Raw genomic sequence first — 24,730 nt, forward strand, 5'->3', positions numbered from 1 at the left:
GCCATGGCATGGCCAAACCACAGTTTAAGGCAGTCCTCATGTGAGCAGTGTGAGGTTTTCCTTGTTGCTCAAAACTTTTTTTCTTTCCTTCCTCTTTCTAAAGTCTTAGCCCCACTTCCTTTTCCTCCCAGCAGCTACCTCATCCCCCTTGACAGAGCAGTGGTCGGTTGTCAGGGCCGCCTTAGTTCTCTCGCCCTCCTCCGAGAGCCTGGCCTCCTCTCAGCAGGCCTGTTGGACAGAGACCTGGTGTCTTTCGCCTTCCGGGGCCTCTCACTCCTGGGTGTCTTCTCCTTGCCTGTTCCTTCCTCCACGTTGGGGACTTGATCCAGCTGCCTCCATGGAGAACAAGGACATAGAGGAGTGGCCCTTCTTCACCCCTGGGCCTGTGCCCCTGTTTTCCACTCGCAATCTGGAGTCTTCCTCCATCTTGCCTTCAGCTGCCCCTTGGAGCTGGGCCCACTGGTAGGTCCAGCAGCTGCTTGGCCTCCACTGCGACCACCCCATTGCTCCCCTCCCTGAGGCCATTCGGTGTGCTAACACACCCTCTCCTCACCCCAGGAGCCCCACTTTCGTTTCCTTCCCTGGCTCCTCTCTCTTCCTCCTTCAGGAGAGATGCTTCCCGTCCTGCCACTGTGGCCTGTCCTTGCTGATTCTGAAGCCCTTGGCCGTTTCATGCCCCTTCTTCCTGGCCAGCTTCATGGTGGTCCCTCCTCCCCTCAGCCCCCCACATCTTCCTGCGGCTCTGGTGTGATTGCATCACTTTCTGCAAGGACCTGACTCCTCACTTGGCTCTTTGTAGGTTCCTCCTCCCCTCAGCCCCCCACATCTTCCTGCGGCTCTGGTGTGATTGCATCACTTTCTGCAAGGACCTGACTCCTCACTTGGCTCTTTGTAGGTTGTATGTCACGACTGGGCTATGGCAGAGGGTGAAGGCAGTCACGCTATTGTGCAGTTATGGTGGCAAGAGGGCAAAAGATTTAGGGGCATGGGAGGCAGTGGGGGACAGCTTTGGGAAGAGCTATCATCTCAGGCTCCGCAGCCGCCCTAGCCTGACCCCATTCCTGCTGCATGCGGGGCTGGGTGTGCACTGGACATGCCGTGGCCAAGTGGAAGCTCAGCCTCTTCCTGGAGTGCCTCCCCTGCCCCATGCTGTGTGGTCTCCCTCCTCTCCTCGTTGTCACAGTCCACTCAGCGGCCTGGTGGCCTGGCTGCTGTGCCTGAGGCCTGTGAGCGCTTCACAGGACCGCAGCTCCCCCTGGGATACGTGTGAGTTTGGGCCTTGTGTGGGTGTTGTTTGTGTGCCTGCCTCTTCTCTGTCCTCCATCAGAGCTACTTGAGATCAGGAATTATCAGGGATTGTGCTCGATCAACCACAAGTTGCCCGCCTTTGGCTCTGTGCGCCAGGCCGCGGGCTCCTCGGGAGGCCTTTGCTGAAAGGAAGCTCAGTGTGTGTAGGCTCCCGTGGTCCAGTGCCGATTCTCAGATGTCTGTCTGTTTATCTTTCTAAACCAGTGCTTAGAAAGAGCCATGAAGTTCGCCTTCGAGGAGTTCCACCTCTGGTACCAGTTTGCTCTGTCGCTGATGGCTGCTGGAAAGGTGAGTTGCCCTGTGCGCCCAGCCCCGTGTCGATGCTACCACTGACGCCGAGGGCTGAGGAGCTCCATTTCAGTTTGTCCTGTGGTCCTTTCATAAGGGCAATCAACTCGAATAATTTGGAGGCCAAGATGGAGGGATATAGCACTGAAAAGAAAAATTCTGAAGTGTTTGCCTTTTTCTAGCTCTTGTCACTTATGTGAAAGGTTCATGGCTTAAACTAAGGCTCGTTCTGACCCTTGCTCTCCTTTGAGAGTGTAAGTGTACTTCTGGAAGGGGTCTTGGTTAACTTTAGTAATGTGTGTGTGTGCCATCAGGCTGTGTGATTCTGCACTGGGTGGCTGATCCACAGCACAGGGCCCCAGGGCAGGTCCCCTAGTGCCTTAGTTTGCTCTTCAGTAAAATGGAGCAATAATAGTATCTGCTTTGTAGAATAATTATCAGGCAAATGAGCCCAAGTGCAGAAGAGCTTATGGTGGTAGCCCCACTATGTGCACGCTTAATAAAGGAAGTAGCCATTGCTTTTCTTGTTAATTTGTGCAGTTTAGTGAATTTGACACTTAGTGAATTGTTAAGTTTGAGGTATAAAATTCTCTGGGCCAAGTGGACTCAGCAATTTAATATGGTATGGTTTAAATTGGATGGTTAGTATTTACCATAACATAGATTTCCACTGTCTACTACTTTCCTGTTTTTACAGTGGCGATAGTAGGGTGAGGCTCAGGAGCATTCCCACTTGTCTTTAGCCACAGTTTACTCCCAGCCACGCAGCAGGCCCAGCTCTGGTTATCTTTGTACCCGGGACCCACTGGGTTAGAAAACTTCAATAAGAGGGAGCCCAACCAAAATTCTCTGAAGGCATTATTAGTATTTGGTCCCATCCAAAATTTTGAGTTTCACAGAAGTCATCTCCCCTCATAAGTCTGCTCGGGCCGTGAAGGTGCTGAAAGAGTGTATCCGCTTGAAGCCCGACGATGCCACCATCCCGCTGCTCGCCGCCAAGCTGTGCATGGGCTCCCTGCACTGGGTGAGTAGGGCCGCCCACTCCACGGCAGGAGACTCAGGACAGACACCACCTTTTCCACGCCAAGGCACAGGGAGAAACTGATAGCAATTCACAGGGACACCAGAATGAGGCCCTTTAGTGCTCCAGGCCTGGGCCCCTGACCTCCGCGGGCCCTGCCCACACACCCCAAAGACAGAGAGGAATAGGATATTCGGGGATACTTCACATTTTCTTTTTTGTGGAAATATGATTCAGAAGTAGCAGGGATGCGGTAGTTTGGAATCCATGCCCAGGTACATCTTACTGTACACAAGCACCCCAGGACTGTGAGAAGTATGCCCCTGAATTATTCACCCTTAGCTCAGCCTGGGGATCCCTGAGAAGCAGCGTCACCCTCTGCCTCATTCCTCTTTCTTCACCTTTGCTTTCTTCAAATATTTTGTTGAGATTTGCATTTGGCAATAGTCTGATTTGTTATAGTTTTAGTAGCTCAAAATGTATTGCTACAGTAGAAAATAGAAAACAGACTAATTGCTGAGATGTGGTAGAGATAACTGTTACATAAATGTAGTTTCATCTTTTCTAACTTCATATCAAGGTCAGTGGTAAGCAGGTGCTGGGGAGTCAGGCTGCCGGCTAACTTTGACTCTGTTCCTCCACCATGGTCCTTGCTGCCTGGCTCTTCCCGGGTGTTCCCCAGCAGGAGGGAGGAAGCCTTATGAAGAAAGTGACCACTTTTCTTCATTTTGCTTGAGAAAATGGAGAAAAAAGAAAGCATGCTCTCACCTGAAGCAGCTGTGGCATGGCACGGGGTGGTCATGTAGATTCTGGCAGTTCAGAGGCTGCAGGTGGAGGAGCAGTGTGGGCAGGGGGTGAGCAGAGGAGTGGACCAACCCTGGGGCGTGGAGCATGCCAGCCTCCAGCAGTGATTCTGCTGCCCTCCGGATTCTAGCTGAAGCTCTAATTATTACTGTAACATATACATCTCTAAACACCTCAGATAAACCCCTTTTTAAAAAATAGGAGTTACAAATCTCATCTGTATATTTTTTCTTACTTTTTTGTTAAATTTTTCAAACTCCACAGTAGCTTGACCACAGTAGTCAAGAGTATAATGAACTCCATGAACCATCACCAGCTTCAATAATAATCAACATTTGCCACACTTTCAAAGGAACAGATCTTATTATTCTTGCCTCTAATGAATTGTGCCAGAGGTCTTTGCATGTGGTTTACAGGTGCACATTTCTCCTTGGAATCTGCTGGAGAGACATCCATGTGTTGTGTTCTGTCAAAAAAAAGATAAGAGTTTTGAAAATTTTAATAGTTTGTGGCAAAAAATATCCGAGCCTAAGTAGGTTCTTTATATCATAGAAAAAAAAAAAAGGTAAAGACCCAAACACAAAACATTCCAAGAACGTTATTCTTTACAAATATGTTTAATTGAACTTCTGAACACCTAACACGATCTCATTACAAGACCCATCCATAAAAAAATAAAGATGAAAAAGATATAACCCTGCCAAATATGAAACTGACTTTGGAAAAGAAGGAAAATAAGCAAAGAAGGAAAATGAAGGGAAAAAAAGGGGCTGGATAGGAGAGTTAAGGGCTCTTAGAGGCTCTAAGGAGGAAGCAGAATCACCAGAGTGGAACTGGAAGATTCAGGAGCTATTTTCAAAATGACTCATCAGAATTCCATTTTGTGCAGCAAGTGCTTATGGGAACTCATGTTAGAAATTCTGCAGGTGGTTGTTGTTGTTGTTGTTGTTTTTCACTTGTCTCATTTTTCAGTTAGAAGAGGCTGAGAGGTTTGCCAAAACAGTCGTTGATGTGGGAGAGAAAACGTCAGAGTTCAAGGCCAAAGGCTACTTGGCTCTGGGGCTCACGTACAGTCTGCAGGCCACTGACGGTGAGAAGTTCCTCCTGTGGAGCCTGGATCTGCTCTGCAGGACCCCACGGTCCCCTTCTGTCTGGGGAGGGTGCAGAAGTGGGGTCATTCTGACATAGCTGTGGGGACCCTAGTGCTCTGTCCTCTGCTGGTGTCACCACAGGCTCCTCGCTGATGGATGCAGAGCATCCGCTGTGAGGTGAAGAGATGATTCCCGTACCTGGCCTTATACTTGCTTCAGCCCCAGCCCATGACCTGGGCCATTCCCTAGTGAAAGGGTGTTGGCTCTTAGGTGCAGGGTGGTAGAAGAGTTCAGGGGCAGACACTGCCAGGAAGCATCCCTTGACTGAGCAGGAGCTCTCCACTCACACATTTTAATTCATGGCTATGAACACATGCAGTGCAACACTCACCAAATAACGATGGCTGTTTGAGGCATTGATTTTATACGGTTTAGATATGCTTAAAGTTTTGGTGGATGGACTTCTGGCTATTTTTTTCATTTTATTTTATTTATTTATTTTTGGTACTGGGGATTGAATCCAGGGGAACTTAATCATTGAGTCACATCCCTAGTCCTTTTTATTTTTTATTTAGAGACAGGGTCTCACTAAGTTACTTAGGGCCTTACTCAGTTGCTGAGGCTGGTTTTGAACTCATGATCTTTCTGCCTCAGCCTCCCAAGCTGCTGGGATTATAGGCATGCGCTACTGCACCTGGCCTAATTGTGTTTTATATATTAATGAAGTTTTCAATGATATGTTTATGGAATGTGTCATTCTGGTGATGGGTTTGGTATTGTCAATTTACAAATTATCCCCGATTCTTTCCTCTGCCCTAAAATATTGACCCTGGGGAAGTTTCGCATATCAATTACTTTTCAAAATTGGATCTGGGGCTAATTTTCCATGTACACATGATCCATTGACCATACTCAGCACATTACCTCATAGATAGTAGACTGGCAGGGAGGAGTAAGTTTCAAGCCACAGCTTTACCATGTGAATTCTCAGTTGAGATTCTACCCTAATTAGCCCTGAAGCTTTGGGAGTCACTGGACCCTGCTGGACCTCCTCTTGCCTTCATGTTCAGTGGGTCGATCCAAGGTTCTCTCCAGCTCCGTTGCTGTTGTTCTAAGTCTGTGAGGGCCACAGCCACACCCAGCCCTCTGTCAAGTCAGACTGGGAGCTCCCTCCCTCGCGTAGCTACAGTTCCCCCCACAGAGGTGGTACTTCTCTCCTTGGCAGACAGGCTTTGGGGAGCCATTTCTCATGCACTCTTCATAGCAGAAGTGTCAGCTTACAGCTGGGGGGCCTCCCACACCCTGGAGCTGATATGCCAGCATGCTGGGTTGGTGCTCCGTCCCCGTTTCCCACATCGAGGTTTCACGCTGGCCATTTCCTGGTGTGAAGCTGGCCTTTCATGGCATCATGCTCGTGCTTGTGGCCCTGGATCCCAGCTTCTCAGTGCCAGAGGATCTCTGAGGGCCCTCTGATCCACTGGGCTTGAATCCCATCCACACCATTCCAGTAGAACCAGCGTTTACCGCCTGGCTGCATGCCCACCCTTGGGATGAGCAGTGTGCTCCTTCCAGAGTTCCCTGCTGGTCTTTAGAAAATGTCCTCCATATACAATTGCTATCAAGAATGACCATCCAGTACACACCATCCCTTGGCATTGTCTACAGTGTCGTCCTCTGAGCACGAATGCCTCAAGAGTGGGACTGGCCTTCATGTCCCAGTAGGGCCCGCCATATTAAGCACTCAGGAATTGTTGCTTTGAATCCAGGTGAATGTGTCATTCTGGTGATGGGTTTGGTATTGTCAAAAACTCCCTGATCTCCATGCCACTGACTAATTGAACCCTTTTCTTAGCTTCTTTGCGAGGGATGCAGGAGGTCCTACAGAGAAAGGCGCTTCTTGCATTTCAGAGGTGAGTGGGAGTTCATCTTTTTGCTCAGTTTACATAATGACTCCAAAGTATGATAAGTATAAAAAGAAAGGTATTTATAAAGATTATGTAAACAGTGCTTTACCCCCAAGGAGCCTTCCGTCTGGAGCAGCGAACATGCAGCATCAAAACTCGCCGCATGGCTTGCTGCCATGTCCCTCTGCATTGTGGCCATTTATCCTGATGAAGGGAGCTCAGCTTGAAAAAGAGACACTTTGTCTAGGGAGATGGCTCCTTTATTAGAGACTTTTGTCATATCTAGAAAGGGGATCATTCTTTTCTGGATTTTTTTGTTACATATTAAGATATGAGGTTTTTATATTAAGAAATGAAAAGGCTAGGTTTTAGAGAGTCCCTGGAATACTGTGTTGGGAGTCAGCCCAGTGAGCCCCGGGCCCCACCCCTATTTGTCCCCTCACTTTGCGGGTGTGGACTCAGTGAGTGTCACGGTGCTCTTTTACATCCCTTACACACCCACAGGGCAGACGGGACAGCAGTAATGCCCCTGCAGCCAGCAGCTGAGGCATGGGCTTTGGAGGAGTCGCCAGTCCCAACGACGGAGGTCGAGTAGACCAAGGTCTCCTAGCTCCGGCCCAGGTTTTCTAACACCTACTGTACCACACTGCCCCAATCTTACTCTCATTAGATATAATAAATCACTAAAATGAAATTATTGTCTGAAAATTGTGGCCTCATGACATAAAATTTAGAAGCGAAATAGATTCTGTCACCTTAGATATATATCTGAGTTTCATTTAATTCCTTGTAATTGTATTAGAAGCTTAGTTATGTATTTGAAAATGTCACAAGCCCCTCTCGTACCAGCCACCCTGTTGGGTCTCCCCTGAGGGAGGCCTTACCTCCAGCTGTTGTGGCGTCCACATGCTGTTTTTCACCAAGTCCTTGTTACTCGGCTTTTCGGTTAGTCTGAAGCACTTCCATCTCACTCCTTCCTGTTTCCTGGCAGGACTGTTGCTAGCTTCCTCGTTTGCCAGTCCCAAGCTGGTTCATGACAAAAAGTACCAGTTGACATCTGCAGACACACCTCCTGTCTCTGCTCAGGTTTTGTTGGTGTTCTTCAGCACAGAGCGTGGAAAGCATTTCCATTTCAAACGATTTCAGGTTTTAAATTCTCCAGCCCCAGTTTGTAGAGCCCACACCCGGCTGCCTTGGAGAGGGGCCGCTGCGTCTGTTTCACTCTTCTTAAATCAGCACATCTTACTGCTTCTCCAAAAACAGCCTCAGTGGTGGTCTGCCTGGAGCTGCCAGGGCGTCTCCGAGTTATGTAACAGCTGCTCCATTGGCCTGAATTCTTTTATGTTCCTTCAAAGGGATTTTAAAATATTAGTTCATATGGGAATAAAGAGTAATAAAATCCCAGTAACATAACTGACTATATTGCAGAAGCCTAACCTAAATTAGAATTTGTGGGAAATATAAAATGTTTTCCAAAGGAGTAAATTTGAGGGGAGTTCTTGAACACATTAAATGAATTGTAAACTTTTTTTAAAAAATAGTTTTTAAATTGTTGAGAACTTTATTTTATTCATTTATTTATACACAGTGCTGAGAATCAAATCCATACATGCTAGACATAGAGCTCTACCACTAAGCCACAATCTCACCATTTTTTTAGTTGTTGATGGACCTTTATTTTATTAATTTATTTATATGCAGTTGAGAGTTGAATCTAGTGCCTCACACATGTGAGGCAAGTGCTCTACCACTGAGCCACAACCCCAGCCCCAGCCCCATATTACTTCTTCAATGTAAATAGATAATTTAAACCCATGTGTACGATACTTTTTCTACCATATATTTACATATTCTCCCTCACAGTTCTGTTAATATTATTATTTTGTGTTTTTCATTTAAAAAGAAAATGGGATTCATAAAGGGGCAGGGTTACAGATTCAGCAGGTGAAAAAATAAGTCTTAATTATGACTAGAGCTACAATTCAGAAAGTTTTGCTATCCAGGGGATTCAAGGACTTGGTGATTCTTGAAGACATTCGAGTGGTGTGGCATCAAGTGACCTGTTTGCATACTCGTGAGCTTGACACAAGCACAGTGACGAAAACAGAATTGTTTGCAGGGTGATAAGTTGCCACTTCATGGCCTCTCATGTCCTGCTGAGAAAAGCAGTCCTGAACACAGCCGAGAGCCTGCTGGGGTGCCTTGAACCACACATGCAGAAAGCAAGAGCTGCTCCTGAGGAAGGGCATGTTGTCATTTGTGTTTCTCAGCGTGGCGTGAGGTACACACCCTCACTTTGTTCCCCTCTCCCTCCTAGCGTGAGTTCAGCGTGGTCTGCTCTGTGTGTGTGTGTGTGTGTGTGTGTGTGTGTGTAGGGTGACCAGCCATCTTGATTTGTTGGGAACTAAGCCATTTCTCAGAATGTGGGATTTTCAGTGCTCAAGCCCTGGAGTCCTGGGTAAACCTGTGTATGTAACTAGTGGAAGATACCTCAGCAATAGATATGACCAGGTGTGCCCATTTTTGTTAACTTAGTACACTAATCCCATGTCCCTGGAATGAGGACTGAAGGGGACTTGAGAGGCAGCAGGGCGATTGTATACAGATAGACCTCGGGACCAGGGTCATCCTTTCCACACCTGGTTTGCTTCTTTAGCTGGGTGTTCTTGGGCAAGATACTTCATAGTAGATACTTCATAAATTGAAGTTGTTATTATTTCAAAGTATGTGCCTTATGGATCAGGGTCAAAATTGATTTGCCTTCTCTTTATTTTTGGCTCAGTTCCGAGGATGTTGGAGCTGGGATCTAGGAGAGCACTGGGTGGACCTGGGGCCTGCTAGAATCTAGCTGGGCGGTCTGGGCAGCCCAACAGCAGCCCAGCAGGCCTCTCTCTGGTGGAGCAGGCTTGATAGCTCCTCAAGGAAAGGCACTTGAGTGATCCATTTCCAGGCTCCCCAGAGGGTGGCGTAGGCCTGGCACCACAGTTGGCATGTCCAGTGTGAATGGATGGGTAGGCAGTTGGATGGACAGATGGGTGGATGGATGGCAGCCTCTTCCTTGTGGAAGAGAAACTGATTGAATGAGTGTGGAGGTGCTTCGTGGGGATGTTTGTAGTTCTCTGGATTTCTCTTGGCAACATGGTGTGGGAAGGGGCTGGTAGGGTGTTTTGGATCACGTGCAGAGGGCAGCAGGCTGGCACCTGTGTTTTGGTGGCCTCTGTTGGGAGGGCTTTGCCCAGAAAGTTCAGCTGCTGAAGCTGTTCTGAATTGAAGCAAGGTTTTAGAGTCAGCCTGTGCACTTCTTCTTGCTTTGTTTGGCATTCTCCTGTTTCCTTTCCTCTTTAGTAGGCTAAAATAGTCAGTTTAATTCATTATCAAAATTTTCAAAATAAGGTATTTAGGATGCGTGTGCTGCCTCTTTAGCAATCTGGCAGTTAGGTGTTCATTATCAGCGAGGTCAGGGATTCTCCAGGTGTTGTGTTAATGCACCTCAGAAGTGCCAAGGTCGCCAGCACTCCTGCTTCTTCCTTTCCTGCTGGGGCCTTCGACCAGAGCTATCTTATCCAGGCTCACTCACCAGACCACTGATGGCCTTTCACTCAGTCTTGTGTAGGGGCGACAGTGATTCAGCTTCATTTGAGAAGATAGTGAGCTGTACCAGGAAAATTATAGCTCTCAGAGATTCTTTTTGAGGACTGTTAGAAACCTGGCTTTATTAGTTTGAAAGATGAGATAAAATAAATAACTCTAAATAATGCAGTCTCTTCCTAATCGATTTTGTAATCCTTTTCCCTGAATAATTGGGAGAGGCAGAAGCCATGACATTCCAGTCTCATAAACCAACAACAACAAAAAAAATCTTTTGCACAGAAATACATGGAAAACCAATACTGGTGAAATAATAAAACCAGAGCACAGGAGCAGCCTCTGGTATAAGTCATCCCAAAAGTAACAGGCAGGTTCTTGGCCTGGGCCTCCTCAGCTCAGGTGAGGCATCGGGAGGCCACATCCAGGGACCCGGCTGCTAGGGACAACCAAAATGGAAGTTTGCCTCACTTTTAAGATGAATAAAAGGACAGACACCAGTCTTGCACAAGCCTCTGCATTTGCCCAAACAGTGCCCAAAACTAGTGGACTAGCGTGTTTTCTAACCAGGCTCATGTAGGAGTCATTTTACTCCACCCCCCTCCCCACCTCCACAGATGCAGTTAATTTAAAAGTCTTGTTTTTATAGAACACCATCCTTGGCTGGTTTACCACAGTTGAATCCTTAATGACTTGGTTTTTTTGTTTTATCTTGATTTTGCTTTCTGCGGTAGAAGATTCTCCTTTAATCACAGAATGTAGGCAGAACAGCGTGATGGTTTGTTTGCTATCTGGGTCCCACCTTTTGTAATTAGTCTGTTCCAAGGTCTCTTCTAAGGAAAGTAAAAGTTTGTTTTTCTCTTCTCGCCGGACTGTTGAGTGTTGTACATGGTCCCATTTTGAGTTGTTCTTGGTGAAATACATTTGACTTCCATGTAAAAGCAAAAGACTTTTGTGGTCAGTCAGGCGGCTAGCACAGCCTCCTCACATCCAGCATCAAAGGCCAGTTAGTGAAGCCAGGCCCGCGCCCACCCCGCAGCCTTCCATAGCAGTTACGTGAACACAGTTAGTAAACTGCATGAAATTAGTAGGAGCTGCAAAAGACTGAATGGGTGTCTTTGCTCCATCTGGTTCATGAAAAACGAAAACCTCATTTTGTAAGCAAAGCTGGGTCTTTGATTTTCATATGATTTCTCTGAAATTCAGAAATTTGGATGAAGGGCGTTAAGGCCAAGCCAAACTTAACCAAAGCAGCCATCGCCTTCCCAAGTGCACACATGGCTTTTCTGTGACCCAGCCTCTGGGCCTCTCCTGCCCAGCCTGAAGGAAGTGTCTGTGGGGGAGGCCAGACCTAGGGCCTGTGGATTCTCCACTCACGGTCCCTCTGCAAGGCCTGGAGCACTGGCTGCCTTTTAGACACTAGACAAGAGGCAGAAACGTGCTCCTTGTCATTCCTCTACACCACGGTCAGAGGGAAACGCTTTGCATTGGTTAAGGGACAGGGAGGAGAACGTCATCACAGAAACTACCTCCGTGGCGGTGGCATGATGATGAGGTGTAGAGGAACTTGCTTCTTTGATCGGAAGTAAAGTGGCCTCTCCCAGTGTACTAATGGCCATGAATGCTCTTTCAGGGCCCACAGCCTGTCACCTACTGATCACCAAGCAGCTTTCTACCTGGCTCTGCAGCTTGCCATCTCCAGACAGGTCAGTCTCCGTGATGTTCCCTAACCCTGGCGACGCTTCTAGTCTGCACAGTTCCCTCGGCTCCACAGCTTGAGGTGGCAGGTGACCTTCCCTCATTCTCTTGAGGCTGACTTGGAGCCAGGGGCTCCTCCCAGAAGACACTGACTCCTCCCAGAGGAGACTCTGGAGTTTTGGTCAGTGTGAGCATGAGCCGTGAAAACACAGGTGTTCCAGGGTCTACTTTTGGAGATTGAATTTACAAATCTGTTGGGTTTTTACAAATCTGGCAGGTTCTTGGCCTGGGCCTCAGTTGACAACATGGGGTGCAGAACATGGCATTTACGCTGGTCCCTGCAATCATCAAAGAGCCTTTGTCCCTTGCTAGGGTAGCAGAGCCCAGTGCTGGGCTGCATGGCAGGAATTCAGTCACTGGGTGGGGCTGGTTGTCATGAGGGCATCCTTCATTGACAGGAAGATGCCAGCAGATACAAAGATACCAGGTCCATTAGAATGCACGGAAGACATGTGCAGTTGCACCCCGTGGCTACTTGTAGCAGGAGATGCAGCAGTGTTTTCCGTGCTAGAGGGCAAACCTTGCTGGCCTTCACTCTTCCCAAGGCTGTGAGTGCTACCCTGGTGTCCCCTCCCAGCTGTTCTGGAAACTAGCCACATGCCTGCCTACCCACCAGGTGCAAGACACTGGTGGTGACCCCAGCACATTCCAGAGTGCTGCCTGGGAGGGTGAATCAAAGGTCAGCTCCCCAGACATGCCGTTCTCGGGAAGGCCGGGCTGAAGCGTGTGTCTCACTTCCCCATTGCCTGGGAGTGATGTGGAGAAGTGACTCCCATTGGCCATCCGGGGATGGAGGAAACCAAGACACCCCCTCTGTAAAGGTCCTCTCCCCTGGCAAGGTGTGGCTCACAGCTGAATTGATCAGGAACTACTGCTGGGACAGATGTGAGCCGAGCACTGACTTGGTCTCTTCTTCACCAAGAGCTTCCCTCCCTTCCTCTGCAAAGCCTCTAGCAGCCTGCCCTCCCTCCTCTTGCACAGCTGTCTTTTTCATTATTAGTCTTTCCCATTGAGCTTGAGATGCCAGGAGGGCAGGAGCCCAGGTCTGTCATCATCATTGCTTTTGGGGCTGGCTGATGGCCTGGCACTTGGCACACTGCCTGATAAGTGATCAGCACCCACTGTGATGCGCCAAACAAAGGAGCCAGCCTTAAATTCCCTCAGGTCAGCTGGCCTGATTTTTGAACTCAGTTTGTCCCTATTGCTCTGGTCATCCCTACAAATCGACACTATGAGTACAGCCTGCCTTCTGCCCCTTCCCATGGCATCACGTTGAGTGTTGTTCCCATGGTGGGTTGTCATGCAGGGAGTGGATAGCAGATGGAGGCCAAGAGTACGGCCACACATGGTACCCAAACCCCATAGCTCTCAGGGAATGTTTCCTTGCTGACCAGGGACACTGAGATCGTGAGCCTCCTGCCTTCGAAGCCAATACCATTTGACCAGGGGGAGAGCATGGAGAGGAATCAGAAGATCTAGAGTCATCTCATCTCACTCAACAGCTGGGTGACGTGCTCAAGTCCTTTCACCTCTGGACTTCAGTTCCTCCCTGTACATGAAGGATGGCGCCAGCTGATCTCCCTTCCATCTTGGCCGCCATGATGCTGGTTTCCAAAGCAGAAAGCATTTATCATCTCCGTCCACACAGAGTGGAGGCTCGAGGAAGAAAAGGAATAGGTTCAGAAAGCAGAAGCCATGGTTTCTAGTGAAGGGCTAGGTTCCTAGGGCTTAGGGGGAAGTGGGGGAGCTGGATGGATCTGAGTGGAGGCCCCATCCGGTGCTGGATTCCAGGTGGGAAGGAGTCCATGGGGTGGCTGCAAAAGAATACTTCTGTCCCCAGCTCTGTTTTGAAATCCAGCTTCAGATTCTCATTCCCCCTAGTCCCTGTTCTGCCTGCCCAGACTCTGGGGTATTCAGGTATCCACCATGTTTACACGGTGCCAGCCCAGTGCTTGAGTGGTTGTGAAGAACATCTTGGACAGCTGTTGCATTTAAAGGTTAAGGTTGTATCTTGTCCCACCTGAATTTGGGTACATCTGCTTTGTATGTGGCATTGCAATTTGTTTCTTGCATCCAGTTATTTTGGGTTATAGTTTGGAAAGGTGTGGGGTTTTGTTTTGTTTTGTTTTTCTCATATTTCCTTGATGGCAAATGGAGATCTGGACATCTGATCATTTGGAAAGTTTTGTTAAATTTTTATGACAAATATTAAGTACTTCAATGTCATAAATACTATAAAAAATGAGAATAATTCAGCCGCAGCAGTTTAATTCCACTAAAACCCCCTGGCAGTTTGTCCATGTTTCCATTTACAGTGGAATCATCTTGGACATAATCAAAAGTAGATCCATTTTCTGGGGTAGAAAAAAACAAGAAACGCTTATTTATGGAGAAATAGAGATTTGGTATGGTGTTGGTATAGAAAAGCAGGACTCTTGCTTCCCTTCACAGCCCATCCCACTCCCTCCGTCTATTTTCCTGTTCGTGGTTTGTATCCGGGGCCTGCCAGGAAGACTTAGCTTAAAGTGCAAACATGGCACAGTGAGACACAGGTCCTGACATTTAGAGCCAGATATTGCACGATGACCTCTTTCTTGTGTGACTGCATGTGTGTTAAAAAATTCTTTTTGGTTATGTTTTAAACCAGATACCAGAGGCTCTAGGGTACGTCCGCCAAGCTCTTCAACTTCAAGGCGATGATGCCAACTCCCTGCACCTCCTAGCCCTCTTACTGTCAGCACAAAAGCATTACCACGACGCGCTCAACATCATTGACATGGCCCTGAGTGAATACCCCGAAAATTTTATGTAAGTGATGACGGGTTTTGATTTTCCCTTCCTCAGAGGTTACTAAATGGACTCCTTCCCCCTCCTCCTTCCAGTTTGTCCAGTGAGCTCCTCATGGACATCCTGGGAGTAAATAATATAAATCTCCTTTACTCTTTTTTTTTAAATTTTTTAAATTCTAATTTGTCATGTATGACAACAGAATGCATTACAATTCATATTACACACCTAGAGAAATCTCCTTTATTTATTTATTTTTCCTAATAATGAAAAACAATCTTAGTCCGCTAGGTCGTTCTAATGTGGCGTGTGGTCATCCCTGTTTAGGTGAACTACTTCAGCCATTCTGTCCCCACGTGTACTCTTGGAGCATACAGGATGATTTTATATGGATTGTAGATAGATGAATATTTTAATAATTATACATTTTTAGGTTTTCATTAAAAATATATTGTGTATCAAAGCATGATTTCATGAAAATTATTGCTTAGGGGGAGACTAAAAATGTTTAGCCGTTTAAAGAAAAGTATTAAGAAAATACAATGCACTTGGATGTGGTGAAATGTCTGTTGAACTCTAGTGACTGGAATTTGGCCAGCTTTGCTTTGTGGCTAGCTTGTCTTGTTTCACCAGGGGCTGCCAGGAGCTCTGGCTGGTTATGCTACTGCAGCAACTTTGATTAAGATCTCTTACCTCCTTGAGCCTTAGTTTTATTCTCTAGGAACTGGAATAACTTAAAAAAGTCAATCAACATTTGTATACATCCTAAGAATTGTAACCTGTCATATGCTTGAATTGCCCATTTACTTCACATCTCTTTTCTGAATCACATTTTTAATGAGCTCATGAATCTGGAATTCATGGAATCCATACAGTGGGGTCGGCTTTGTGGAGAACATTGCCTTTGGGCTACTGGGTTACCATTTCATCCTCAGTGGTGGTAACTTGGTAATCCGTACACAGTGGCCAGACACAGTCCACACGCCTGCAGGCTGGAAAGTCTAATAGTCTACATGGTGGCAGAGCCAGTGACGGGGAGGAGGGAGGGAAGGCTGCCCAGGGTGGCCCTACAGGCTTTTTCACTTTCAGAAGTAAGTGCGGTGGCAAACTTTTAAGTGGGTCAGCTTTGCCTTATTTCTCTGCCTCTTCACCTCACTGGGTTTTTTAATCAGTGTGTTTCAGCAGCTCTCCTTGGAAATTGGTTCACACATTTCCATTACAAACATTTCTTTGTCTTCAGTGAAAGGGCGTTTCTCTTCTCACCATCCACAGAATTCTTGTTTTAATCCAGGAAACCTCTGACCAGAGGTTGCTTTTGTAGCTTCAGCTATTTGTGCAGAGTGAGTGTGTTCTGCTTCTGGTAGATCTCAGCCTTGCTCTTCTGCACAACCATACTTTCTGGATATTCTTCCAAGATGTTTAGCCCAGGGAACCTTAAAATGGTTAAAATACTTTTAAAAATATTTGGTCTTTTACCCATCCGGATACAGTGAAGTACAACCTGATACAATTGAACTCAGTTTCTCCCCTCAGTGTTTATAAGGTGCCATTCCCCCCTGCCCACCCAAGCACGCACATGCGCACGCCCACCGCCCACCCCGTCTTCACTAGATGTTAGACTCTGGCATGTGATTCCTGCTCCCACAGCCCAAGGTGTCCTCCAGGAGGAGGTTTATTAAACTAATAAGCCACACTACACAGTAAGCAGTCAACAGTGGCAGCTAGTATGGTGGTGCCTCCAAGTGACAGCAGCTGACAGCCTTTTCAAGTAGTAGAAATAAGGAACAGCAGAGGAGATATTTCAGGAATGCAAGCCTGTTATTTTAATGTTAAGCCTTAAGCTGAGAAGCAAAGCGCATGGCTGCAGGACTGAGAGCAGCCCGAGACTTGTTTGCCTTTAGAATACTTGTACTTCTTCCTTTGGGACGGAACTTCTTCCCAAAGGAGGAGGTTTACTTAGTAAAAGTTGAGGCCAGGTGTAGTCAGTGGATCTCATGGTTTCTTCCCAACCTGGGTAAGACATTTCAACACCAACCTGAACAATAGTGAGTGAGCACTTGTCCCAGCCACTGTGTGATGTTATTTGTTTGTGACAAGCTTGTCCCCAGAAGAACTGTAGAATCTCTGGAGCCTGGAATTGCTTTGAGTCTTGGCGCTACCAGTCACACCTAGCAGATGGGGTATATGGTAGTTGTTTTGTCAGGTCTTGCTACAGGGAAGTGAAAAGTCCCAGTTAGGGTCACTCTGGTCCACCTGTTGAACAGTTGCCATATCAGACAGCTGGGAGCTTCACAGGAGCAGCTGATCTCACCAGTGATACCTGTCTGTATTAGTCTGTTTTCCGTTGCTATAACAAAACATCTGAGGCTATATTAGCAACTGTAGGGAAAAGAGATTTATTTAGCACACATTTGGAGGTTCAAGAGAGCATAGCTTCTGCTCGTCTCCAGTGAGGGCCCCCTTGAGTATATGACATCACAGCAGATGGCATCCTGGTGGGAGCACTGTGAGAGAGAGCGAGAGAGAGATCACACAGTGAGACAGGAGCCCAGAGAATTTTTAAACACATATGCAGTCACACAAGGGGAGGGCTGGCCTGGTTCTTTTATAACAACCCATGCATGAGAACTAACTGGAGTCTCATAAGAATTCCATCACTTACTCCAGGGCCTGCTCCAGTGACTCAGTTATTACAAGATACGCCACCTCCCGGCATTGCCGTGCTGCTGACCAGGCTCCAGCATGTGAAATCCTGAGGACACTCAGACCATATTCAAACCATGCATCCTCTTCTGTGGTTTAGATGAGTGTCCTCCAGTTGTCCACGTGTTAAAGGCTTGGTGTCCAGGGTGGTGACTCTGGGAGGTGGTGTAGACTTTTAGGAGATAGGGTCTCGTGGGAGCTCCTTAGGCCACTTGAGAGTGTGTCTCAGGAGGGATTATGGGACCCTAGCTCATCCCCTTGCACCCTGCCTGTTTTTGCTTCTCGGATCATGATGTGAGAAGTTTGCTCCACCCTGCTCTCCTGTGATGATGTGCTGCCCTAGTCAGAGGCCCAAAGCAATGGGGCGGGCACGCAATCTTGGACTAAAGAACCTCCAGAGCTATTAGCCAAAATAAACCTTTTCTCCTTTTTTATTTTTTAAAATTATTTTTTAGGTGTAGTTGGACACAATGCCTTTATTTTATTTATTTATTTTATGTGGTGCTGAGGATCGAACCCAGGGGCCCTGCACCTGCCAGATAAGCACTGTACCACTGAGCTACAACCCCAGCCCCAAACCTTTTCTCTTTATAAGTTAGTTGCTTCAAGTATTTCATTACAATGATGAAAGCTGATGAATACGTCATCCTTATTGTCACCATGAAATGGTAAAAGTTGGTGTTTAAGTACTTTGAATAAGCTTAACAGGACCAACTTGCTGTTTGCTGAGAGGCATCATCTCAGCCATTTTATCACTCCAAGCAGAACTGAGACTGAACAACAGATTTCAACAATTGGGAAGAATTTCCTACATGTAGGGATTGTGAGAACCAGGAATTCTTTCCTAGAGGAATTGCAGAGATAAATTCACCACTCTGGAGAAGCAGCCATTTTTCTGGGTATTATACGGTTCTCCATAGAAGGAAAGGAATGTGGAAGGATCTTCTGTAGTATTTAAGAGGCGCAAAAAAAAAAAAAAACCTGGCTTAGGACTTCAGTTCCTCCACTTTTGAGTAAGTCACCAAATCTGTCTATCTCATTTCCTCATTTATAAAATGTGGTAATATTACATAATAATATATAATAAATATTATTTGTAAAAATAACACATCTCAGAAGGTTATTGCAAGAATTGATTTTGTTAGTTCATTGAAGGCATTTGAACACACTAATCACTCAATAATCAGTAGGGATTCATATTATTACCACCAACAGTACTACAGTGTCTTCAAATTTGATATTTCAGAATCCTTTAAAATTGTTGTTAGTAAGGCTGGGCTCTGGATGAGGTGGTGCCTGCCTATAATCCCTGCAACTCAGGAGACTGAGGCAAGAGGATCACAAGTTCAAAGCCAGCTTCAGCAATTAGTGAGACCCCAAGCAACTCAGTAAGACCCAGTCTCAAATTTAAAAAACTAAATAAAAAGAGTTGGGGATGTAGCTCAGTGGTAAGTGCCCCTGGATCAATTCATGGTACCAAAAAAAAAGCTCTTGTTACTAAATATTGAACGGAAGCAAAAGAATACTTATTCAACATTTAAAATAATGATAAACTAACTATTATACCCATTTCTTTTTAAAATTTTTTTTTTTTTTTTTAGTTTTTGGTGGACACAACATCTTTATTTGTTTGTGGTGCTGAGGATCGAACCCAGTGCCGCGCACATGCCAGGCGAGCGCACTACCGCTTGAGCCACATCCCCAGCCCTGTTATACCCATTTCTTAAGAAAAAGAACATTAATGCTGCCTATGAATTGCCCAGGTGTATTATTTGTATGTAAATATGTGCTTCCTGTGGGTATGTATTTCCTGTTATTACACGAGTGTTCTCCCTAGCCACTTCTCACACCCTACCTGGCAGGTTAATCAATGTCCTGAATTCTGTATTGAGCATTCTCTTAAGTCTCCATACCACTGTGTCTGTACTCTAAAATAATGAAATATTTTAGTTTTGCATGTTTTATATTTTTTTTTAAATGGAGTCATACTCAGTGTATCCTTATGCTACCTGCTTTCATTGCTTAGAATTCTGATCCTGAGGTTCCTCCTTGATGCATGCAGCAATCATTCATTTATTTGCACTTAGGAATTGTGTTTTATTGTATGAACTAAATTTACTTATCCAGTAACTGTAAATAGGTATGTGGGTTGTCATGCCCCATGCCACGGTCAGTGCTCTCTTCTGTTCTCCTGGTGCACCATTTCAAGGGCCTCCCCAGGTGTGTCCCTGGGAGTGAAGTTGTTAGGTCAGAGGATATGTGTATCTTCTACTTTACCAAAGAATTCCCAACTGCTTCTCAAAGCAGTCATGCTGTCACACTTGCATCAATACCCAAGAGCCCCTGTGGCTCTGCACACCCCTGATGGGTGTTGCCTGGACTGTATGTTGGCAGTCTGAGCGTAGGTGAATGGCATCACATTGTGAGTTTAGTTACGTGACCCTCATTACTGACGAGAGTGCACATTTTGTTATTTATTAGTCATTTAGCTTTTCTAAACTTTTGTGACATATACACGAGCTTCTCCATAGAAGCCTTTCTTCTTTTCTACTTGGATGGGCCTTTTGTTGACCAACTTGTAAAATATCGTGTCCTTCTGCTGGCTGTGTGTTGCGGAAGTCTTCTCCCAAGTTGCCTTGTTTGCCTTTGCTTTCTCTTATCCTTGTTTTCTGCTGAGCAGAAGTTCTTAATTTTAAAGTAGTTGAATTGTCGATCATTTCCTTGATGGTCAGTGCTTCGTGTATCCAGCATAAGAAGCCTTGCCTCTCTCCAAGAGCGAGGTGGCCTCCTGAGCTACCTCCTCAGAGCTTTCTTGTTTTGTTCCTCACCTCTGGAGGTGATCCAGAGCCTGTGTATGTGGGGACCAGTGTGACCTTCCCGAGTGGATGTTGGTTGTCCAGTAGCTCGTGGTGACATTCTCTCCCTGCCGTCCACCCTTCTGGTTCTCACATGAGGCTGGGCAGTGTGCAGGCTGTCTGGCTCCCTGGTCCCGCTGCCACCCTGGCCCCGACAGCCCCTCACAGGTGGCAGGCTCTGGTAGCTCCCATTCCTCAGGCCTCTCACACGAGTTCCCGTTCAGCTTGTCAAGTCCCACAAAATATCTGTGAGATTTTAATTGGGATTACATTTAATTTAATCACTCCATTTAGGGAGAATTATGGATCTATGATAGTGGGTTTCCTAATTCCTGGCCATTATATTTCTCTAATTATTTAGACCTTTAAAACTTCTTTTATGAAGTAAATTTTCTTCATAAAGGTTTTGCCTACATTTTCCTGGATGTTTTTGAAGTTACCTGAAAAAGTTTTCACACTTCTGTTGAGGGCACATGGGTGCAGGCTATATTTAATCAAATTGCTTCTTGCTGCAAGCGTGTGGAATGGCAGCTGATTTTTGTACATTCTTCTTGGTTCAGCTAAATTCTTAAAAATTCAAATAATTTATTTATCAATTAGTTTAGAATGTTTACAAAGATAATAACTTTAACTTGCCTGACTGTGTAGCCAGGACCTTCAGCACAGTCACAGTTCTTTCAGTGTTTTGCCATTAGGTCGTGTTTGTTTATGAATATTGTTTACGAGATTAAGGAGCTTTCCTTGATCCTGGTTTGCTAAGAGTTGTTTAATTGACCATGAATTGATAATTAATTTTAGCAGATACTTCTTCTGTGTCTTTGAGATATTTGATTTTACTCCTTTCATCTGTGAATATATATTATTTGATATTTTATAGGATTAAACTAACCTTATTTTTATGAAATAAGCCCTATATGGCCATGATAAATTAGCTTTTTTATGGACTTACTTTACTAATTTTTTTGGTACCAGGGATTGAACTCAGGGGCACTAACCACTGAGCAACACCCCCAGCCCTTTCTTGTATTTTATTTAGAGACAGGGCCTCACTGAGTTGCTTAGTGCATTGCTGAGGCTGGCTTTGAACTTACGATCCTCCCGCCTCAGCCTCCTGAGCCCCTGGGATTACAGGCATGTGCCACCACTCCTGGCTGCTTTACTAATTTTTAGAAGAACTTTGCATTTATGTTCACTTGCAAAATAGGTTTCTAATTTTTCTTTTTTTTTTTTTATTCTTGTCAGGTTTTGGCAACTTATGGGTTAAGCCAGCCTCATAAGAATGATCTGAAGTAGTTCTTTTTTTGAGTGTGTTGGGATAATTTGTGTAAGATTAGTTAGAATTATTTTACCTAGAATATTAGGTTTTGGTGGAATTCACTCAAAAAAGCATATGGGGCTGGTATGGAAATATTTATTATGCTGCTTTTTAAAAGTGATTATAGGATGCTCAGATTTCTACTTCTTCATTGATTGTGTGTGATACAGAAGCTGTAATATAAAATGTCTGTGTGAGGATTTTGCACTTTATCTGAGTTTGACTTTGACCAGCATAAAGCTGTTGAAATGGGTTTTATTCCCTTGTTGTCTGCAGTGCCCATGGTTAAGGTTTTCATCCCTAATACTATTAATGCACCTTTCCTTTTTTTTTTTTTTTGGACAGTCCTATCAGATATTTGTCTGTTACATTGATCTCTTCAAAAGAACCAGAGGCTTTTTTTTTCTTTGTCTAATTGTATGTTTAGTTTCTCTTTCATGAATTTCTGTTCTTATTTTCACTATTTCCTGCCTGTTTTCTTCTTTCTGGAAGGTTTTTTGTTTGTTTGTTTTTGACCTAAGCATTTAAGACTAAAAATTTCCCTCTAAATAGTAAATTAGCTGTAAACCACAAGTTTCAATATGTGAAATTTTTATTATGGCTTAGTTCTAAATATTTTTAAATTTTCTGTTATTCTTTTTTAGCCCATTGTTTTAGAAGTGTGTTTTATGATTGTTGAATATGTGAGTTTTTCAACTTATCGTTTGCTATGGGCTTTTAACTTCACTGAATTATGTTCAGAATCTATAATCTATCTGAATTTGAAATTAGTTGAGTTTGCTTTATGGCCCGTATGTGATCACTTCATGTAACTATTCCATGTGTGCTTGAAAAGAATGTTTTCTGCATTTGTTGTGTGATTTTTACATATTTTATTAGGCTAAGCTGCTAACTCTACTCTTCAGATCTTCTTTATTCTCACTGGGGTTTTTTGTCTACTTTATCAATTATTAAGAGGAATTATGCTGAAATCTTCTGCTAGGATGGCAGTTTGACCTATTTCACTGCACATGCATACCAATTTTTGCTTTATGTATTTTTTAAGTTGTGCAATTAAGGTGCATATGACTTTAGAATTGCTGTCTTCCTAGAATACTCAACCGTTTGTTTGGTTTTTTTTTTTTTTTTTTTAGTTGTAGTTGGACACAATACTTTTATTTTGTTTATTTATTTTTATGTGGTGCTGAGGATCGAACCTAGTGCCTCGCACTTCCAGGTGAGTGCTCTATCACTGAGTCACAACCCCAGCCCTCTAACCCTTTGTTATTGTGTTGTAAGACACATATTTTGCCTCGAATTCTATTTTCTATGATATACACACATATATACATATTTTATCAATATACATATCTTCATAAATGTGTACATATACATAGATACAAATATGTGCATATATACCTGCATGTATGTGTGTGTACACAGTACTCAAACATACACTTATATCTTTATAGGTTAGGAATATTTTTTATATTTTCTTTGAATTTTTCATGTTTTGGGTGTACTCTTTTTAAAAAAATTTTTTTTTTTTTTTAGTTTTTCATGAACCTTGATTTTATTTGTATTTATATGCAGTGCTATGAATCAAACCCAGTGTTTCACCCATGTGAAGCAAGTGCTCTACCGCTGAGCCCACATTCTGGCCCTTGGATGTACTCTTGTACTCTTCATATAGTTGATTGTTTTTTGTTTTGTTTTTTAACTCAGGCTGACAGTCTTGTTCATTTCCATTTGTTATAAATACTGAACCATTTGTGTTATATAGATCTACCATCTCATTTGTGCTTTCAATTTGACCTACATTGTTAAGATATCGATTTTACTCTCCTTTCCTACTTTCTTTTAGATTGATTATGTTTTTATTACATATTTTCCTTTACAAATGGAAAATAAATATTCTGTTTTGGTAGTGGTTGTTTAGTGATTATCCTAGAAATTTTAGTGAGCTCTTGCTGTCAAACTTTGTGTTTGTGTTTTAAAATGTATGGGCTTTAGTTTCAAAAGAGGTTTTCAAAGTGGATATACTGCCCTTGGCTTAAACATCTCATAGCACAAGTGACCCTGCTCCTTTTGTAATTATTGAGTTCAGTTGTAGTTCATTTTATTGTTGTCTGTGTTTTCTCTCTGATTGCTTTTAATTGCCTTTGAAATGTGCTTTTACACTTACACATCTAAGGGTGGATCCTGTTCTGAATTCACTGTACTTTAAAAAGTGGGATTGGTATTGTTTGTGTTGTTTATCATTTCTAGAAAGTTCTCATCCATAGTCTTTAAATGTTCTCTGCTTGCAGATAACATATAGTTGAGTCTTCCCTTTATGGTTAGTGTTGGTAATCTCTGCCTCCTGTCTCAAGTGTTTGGTTCATACACATGTAATAGAATTAATGACACAGTTGGACTTCTGCCATTTCTGTAGGTACCTTGGTTTTTTGTTTGTTTTTGTTTCTTTTTTTTAAATTCCTCCTGAACTGGATTTTTACTATTGAAATTTTGTTATTTAAGCCCTTCAAACATTAAATACCTAAACAAAAGGATGAGAAGTTAATATTAACTGATTATATATTGTCTCTACCACTATAAGTTTTTCCCAAAATAAAATTTAATAGCATACTCATTTTATATATTGAGAAGTATTCACTAATTTTGGAATGTTCACAATAGACTGTACTTGGTTTAAGAGCCTGGTCTTCCTTCTTTTGGAATGTTGCAGAAATTTCCCTTGATTAAGACGTTTTACTTAGTAATTTTCTTTACTGGCCTCAAAAGGTAGAAGCAGGTGCCAAGTGACGTTTAGAATAATCGTCTCTCTAAAAACAGTGAGGTGCTCTGTCGGGCCAGGGCTTTGATCAAGCCATCAGACTTTGTTTCTGCTGTTGAAATTTATTTTTAGAAAAATATTGAGACGAGAACTGACAGTTTGGGTTTTGTTTTTGTTGTTTGCGCTTTGTCTTTGGAAGCTAGATTGTCTAGTCCTGCAGTCCTGGTGGCATTTGAGGACTGCAGTCTTACCAAGACATTAGCATTTTGAGTCAGAAGCCACTGGCAGGGCAGAGTTTCTTGCCCTCAGACAAACTGGGTATGCAACTCTCCAGTGGATTTTTAATTGATTCAAATTTTTATTTTTTCCTATTTGCCCCATTCATGTGTTCTCAGGAGGTCATCAGATCATAGCATACTTTAAGAAACCATTAGATGTTATCACAAAGCACAAGAAGGTGACTTAAAACCTCTCGAGGATACAGATACAAATTTGGATCATTATGGTGTATGGACAGCTCTTTTAAGTGTTTTGGTCCGTAACTGTGATACATGGG

At 44.2% G+C, this 24,730-nt stretch overlaps 1 protein-coding gene across 6 annotated transcripts in view; it reads left to right on the plus strand.

Moving 5' to 3' along the window:
• The window catches only part of Ttc7b (tetratricopeptide repeat domain 7B), a 235,446-nt gene that overhangs the window by 139,927 nt on the left and 70,789 nt on the right, over positions 1-24,730 (plus strand). For all 6 annotated transcript variants that reach the window (XM_071607605.1, XM_071607604.1, XM_071607606.1 and 3 more), the window contains 6 exons: positions 1,513-1,596; positions 2,516-2,620; positions 4,394-4,511; positions 6,365-6,422; positions 11,635-11,707; positions 14,407-14,567. In XM_071607605.1, coding sequence (XP_071463706.1) covers positions 1,513-1,596; positions 2,516-2,620; positions 4,394-4,511; positions 6,365-6,422; positions 11,635-11,707; positions 14,407-14,567 — 599 coding nt within the window. The remainder of the gene's footprint in view (positions 1-1,512; positions 1,597-2,515; positions 2,621-4,393; positions 4,512-6,364; positions 6,423-11,634; positions 11,708-14,406; positions 14,568-24,730) is intronic.

Source organism: Marmota flaviventris, chromosome 2 (genome assembly GCF_047511675.1).
Source record: "Marmota flaviventris isolate mMarFla1 chromosome 2, mMarFla1.hap1, whole genome shotgun sequence".
In the NCBI taxonomy this organism is placed as follows: Eukaryota; Metazoa; Chordata; class Mammalia; order Rodentia; family Sciuridae; genus Marmota; species Marmota flaviventris.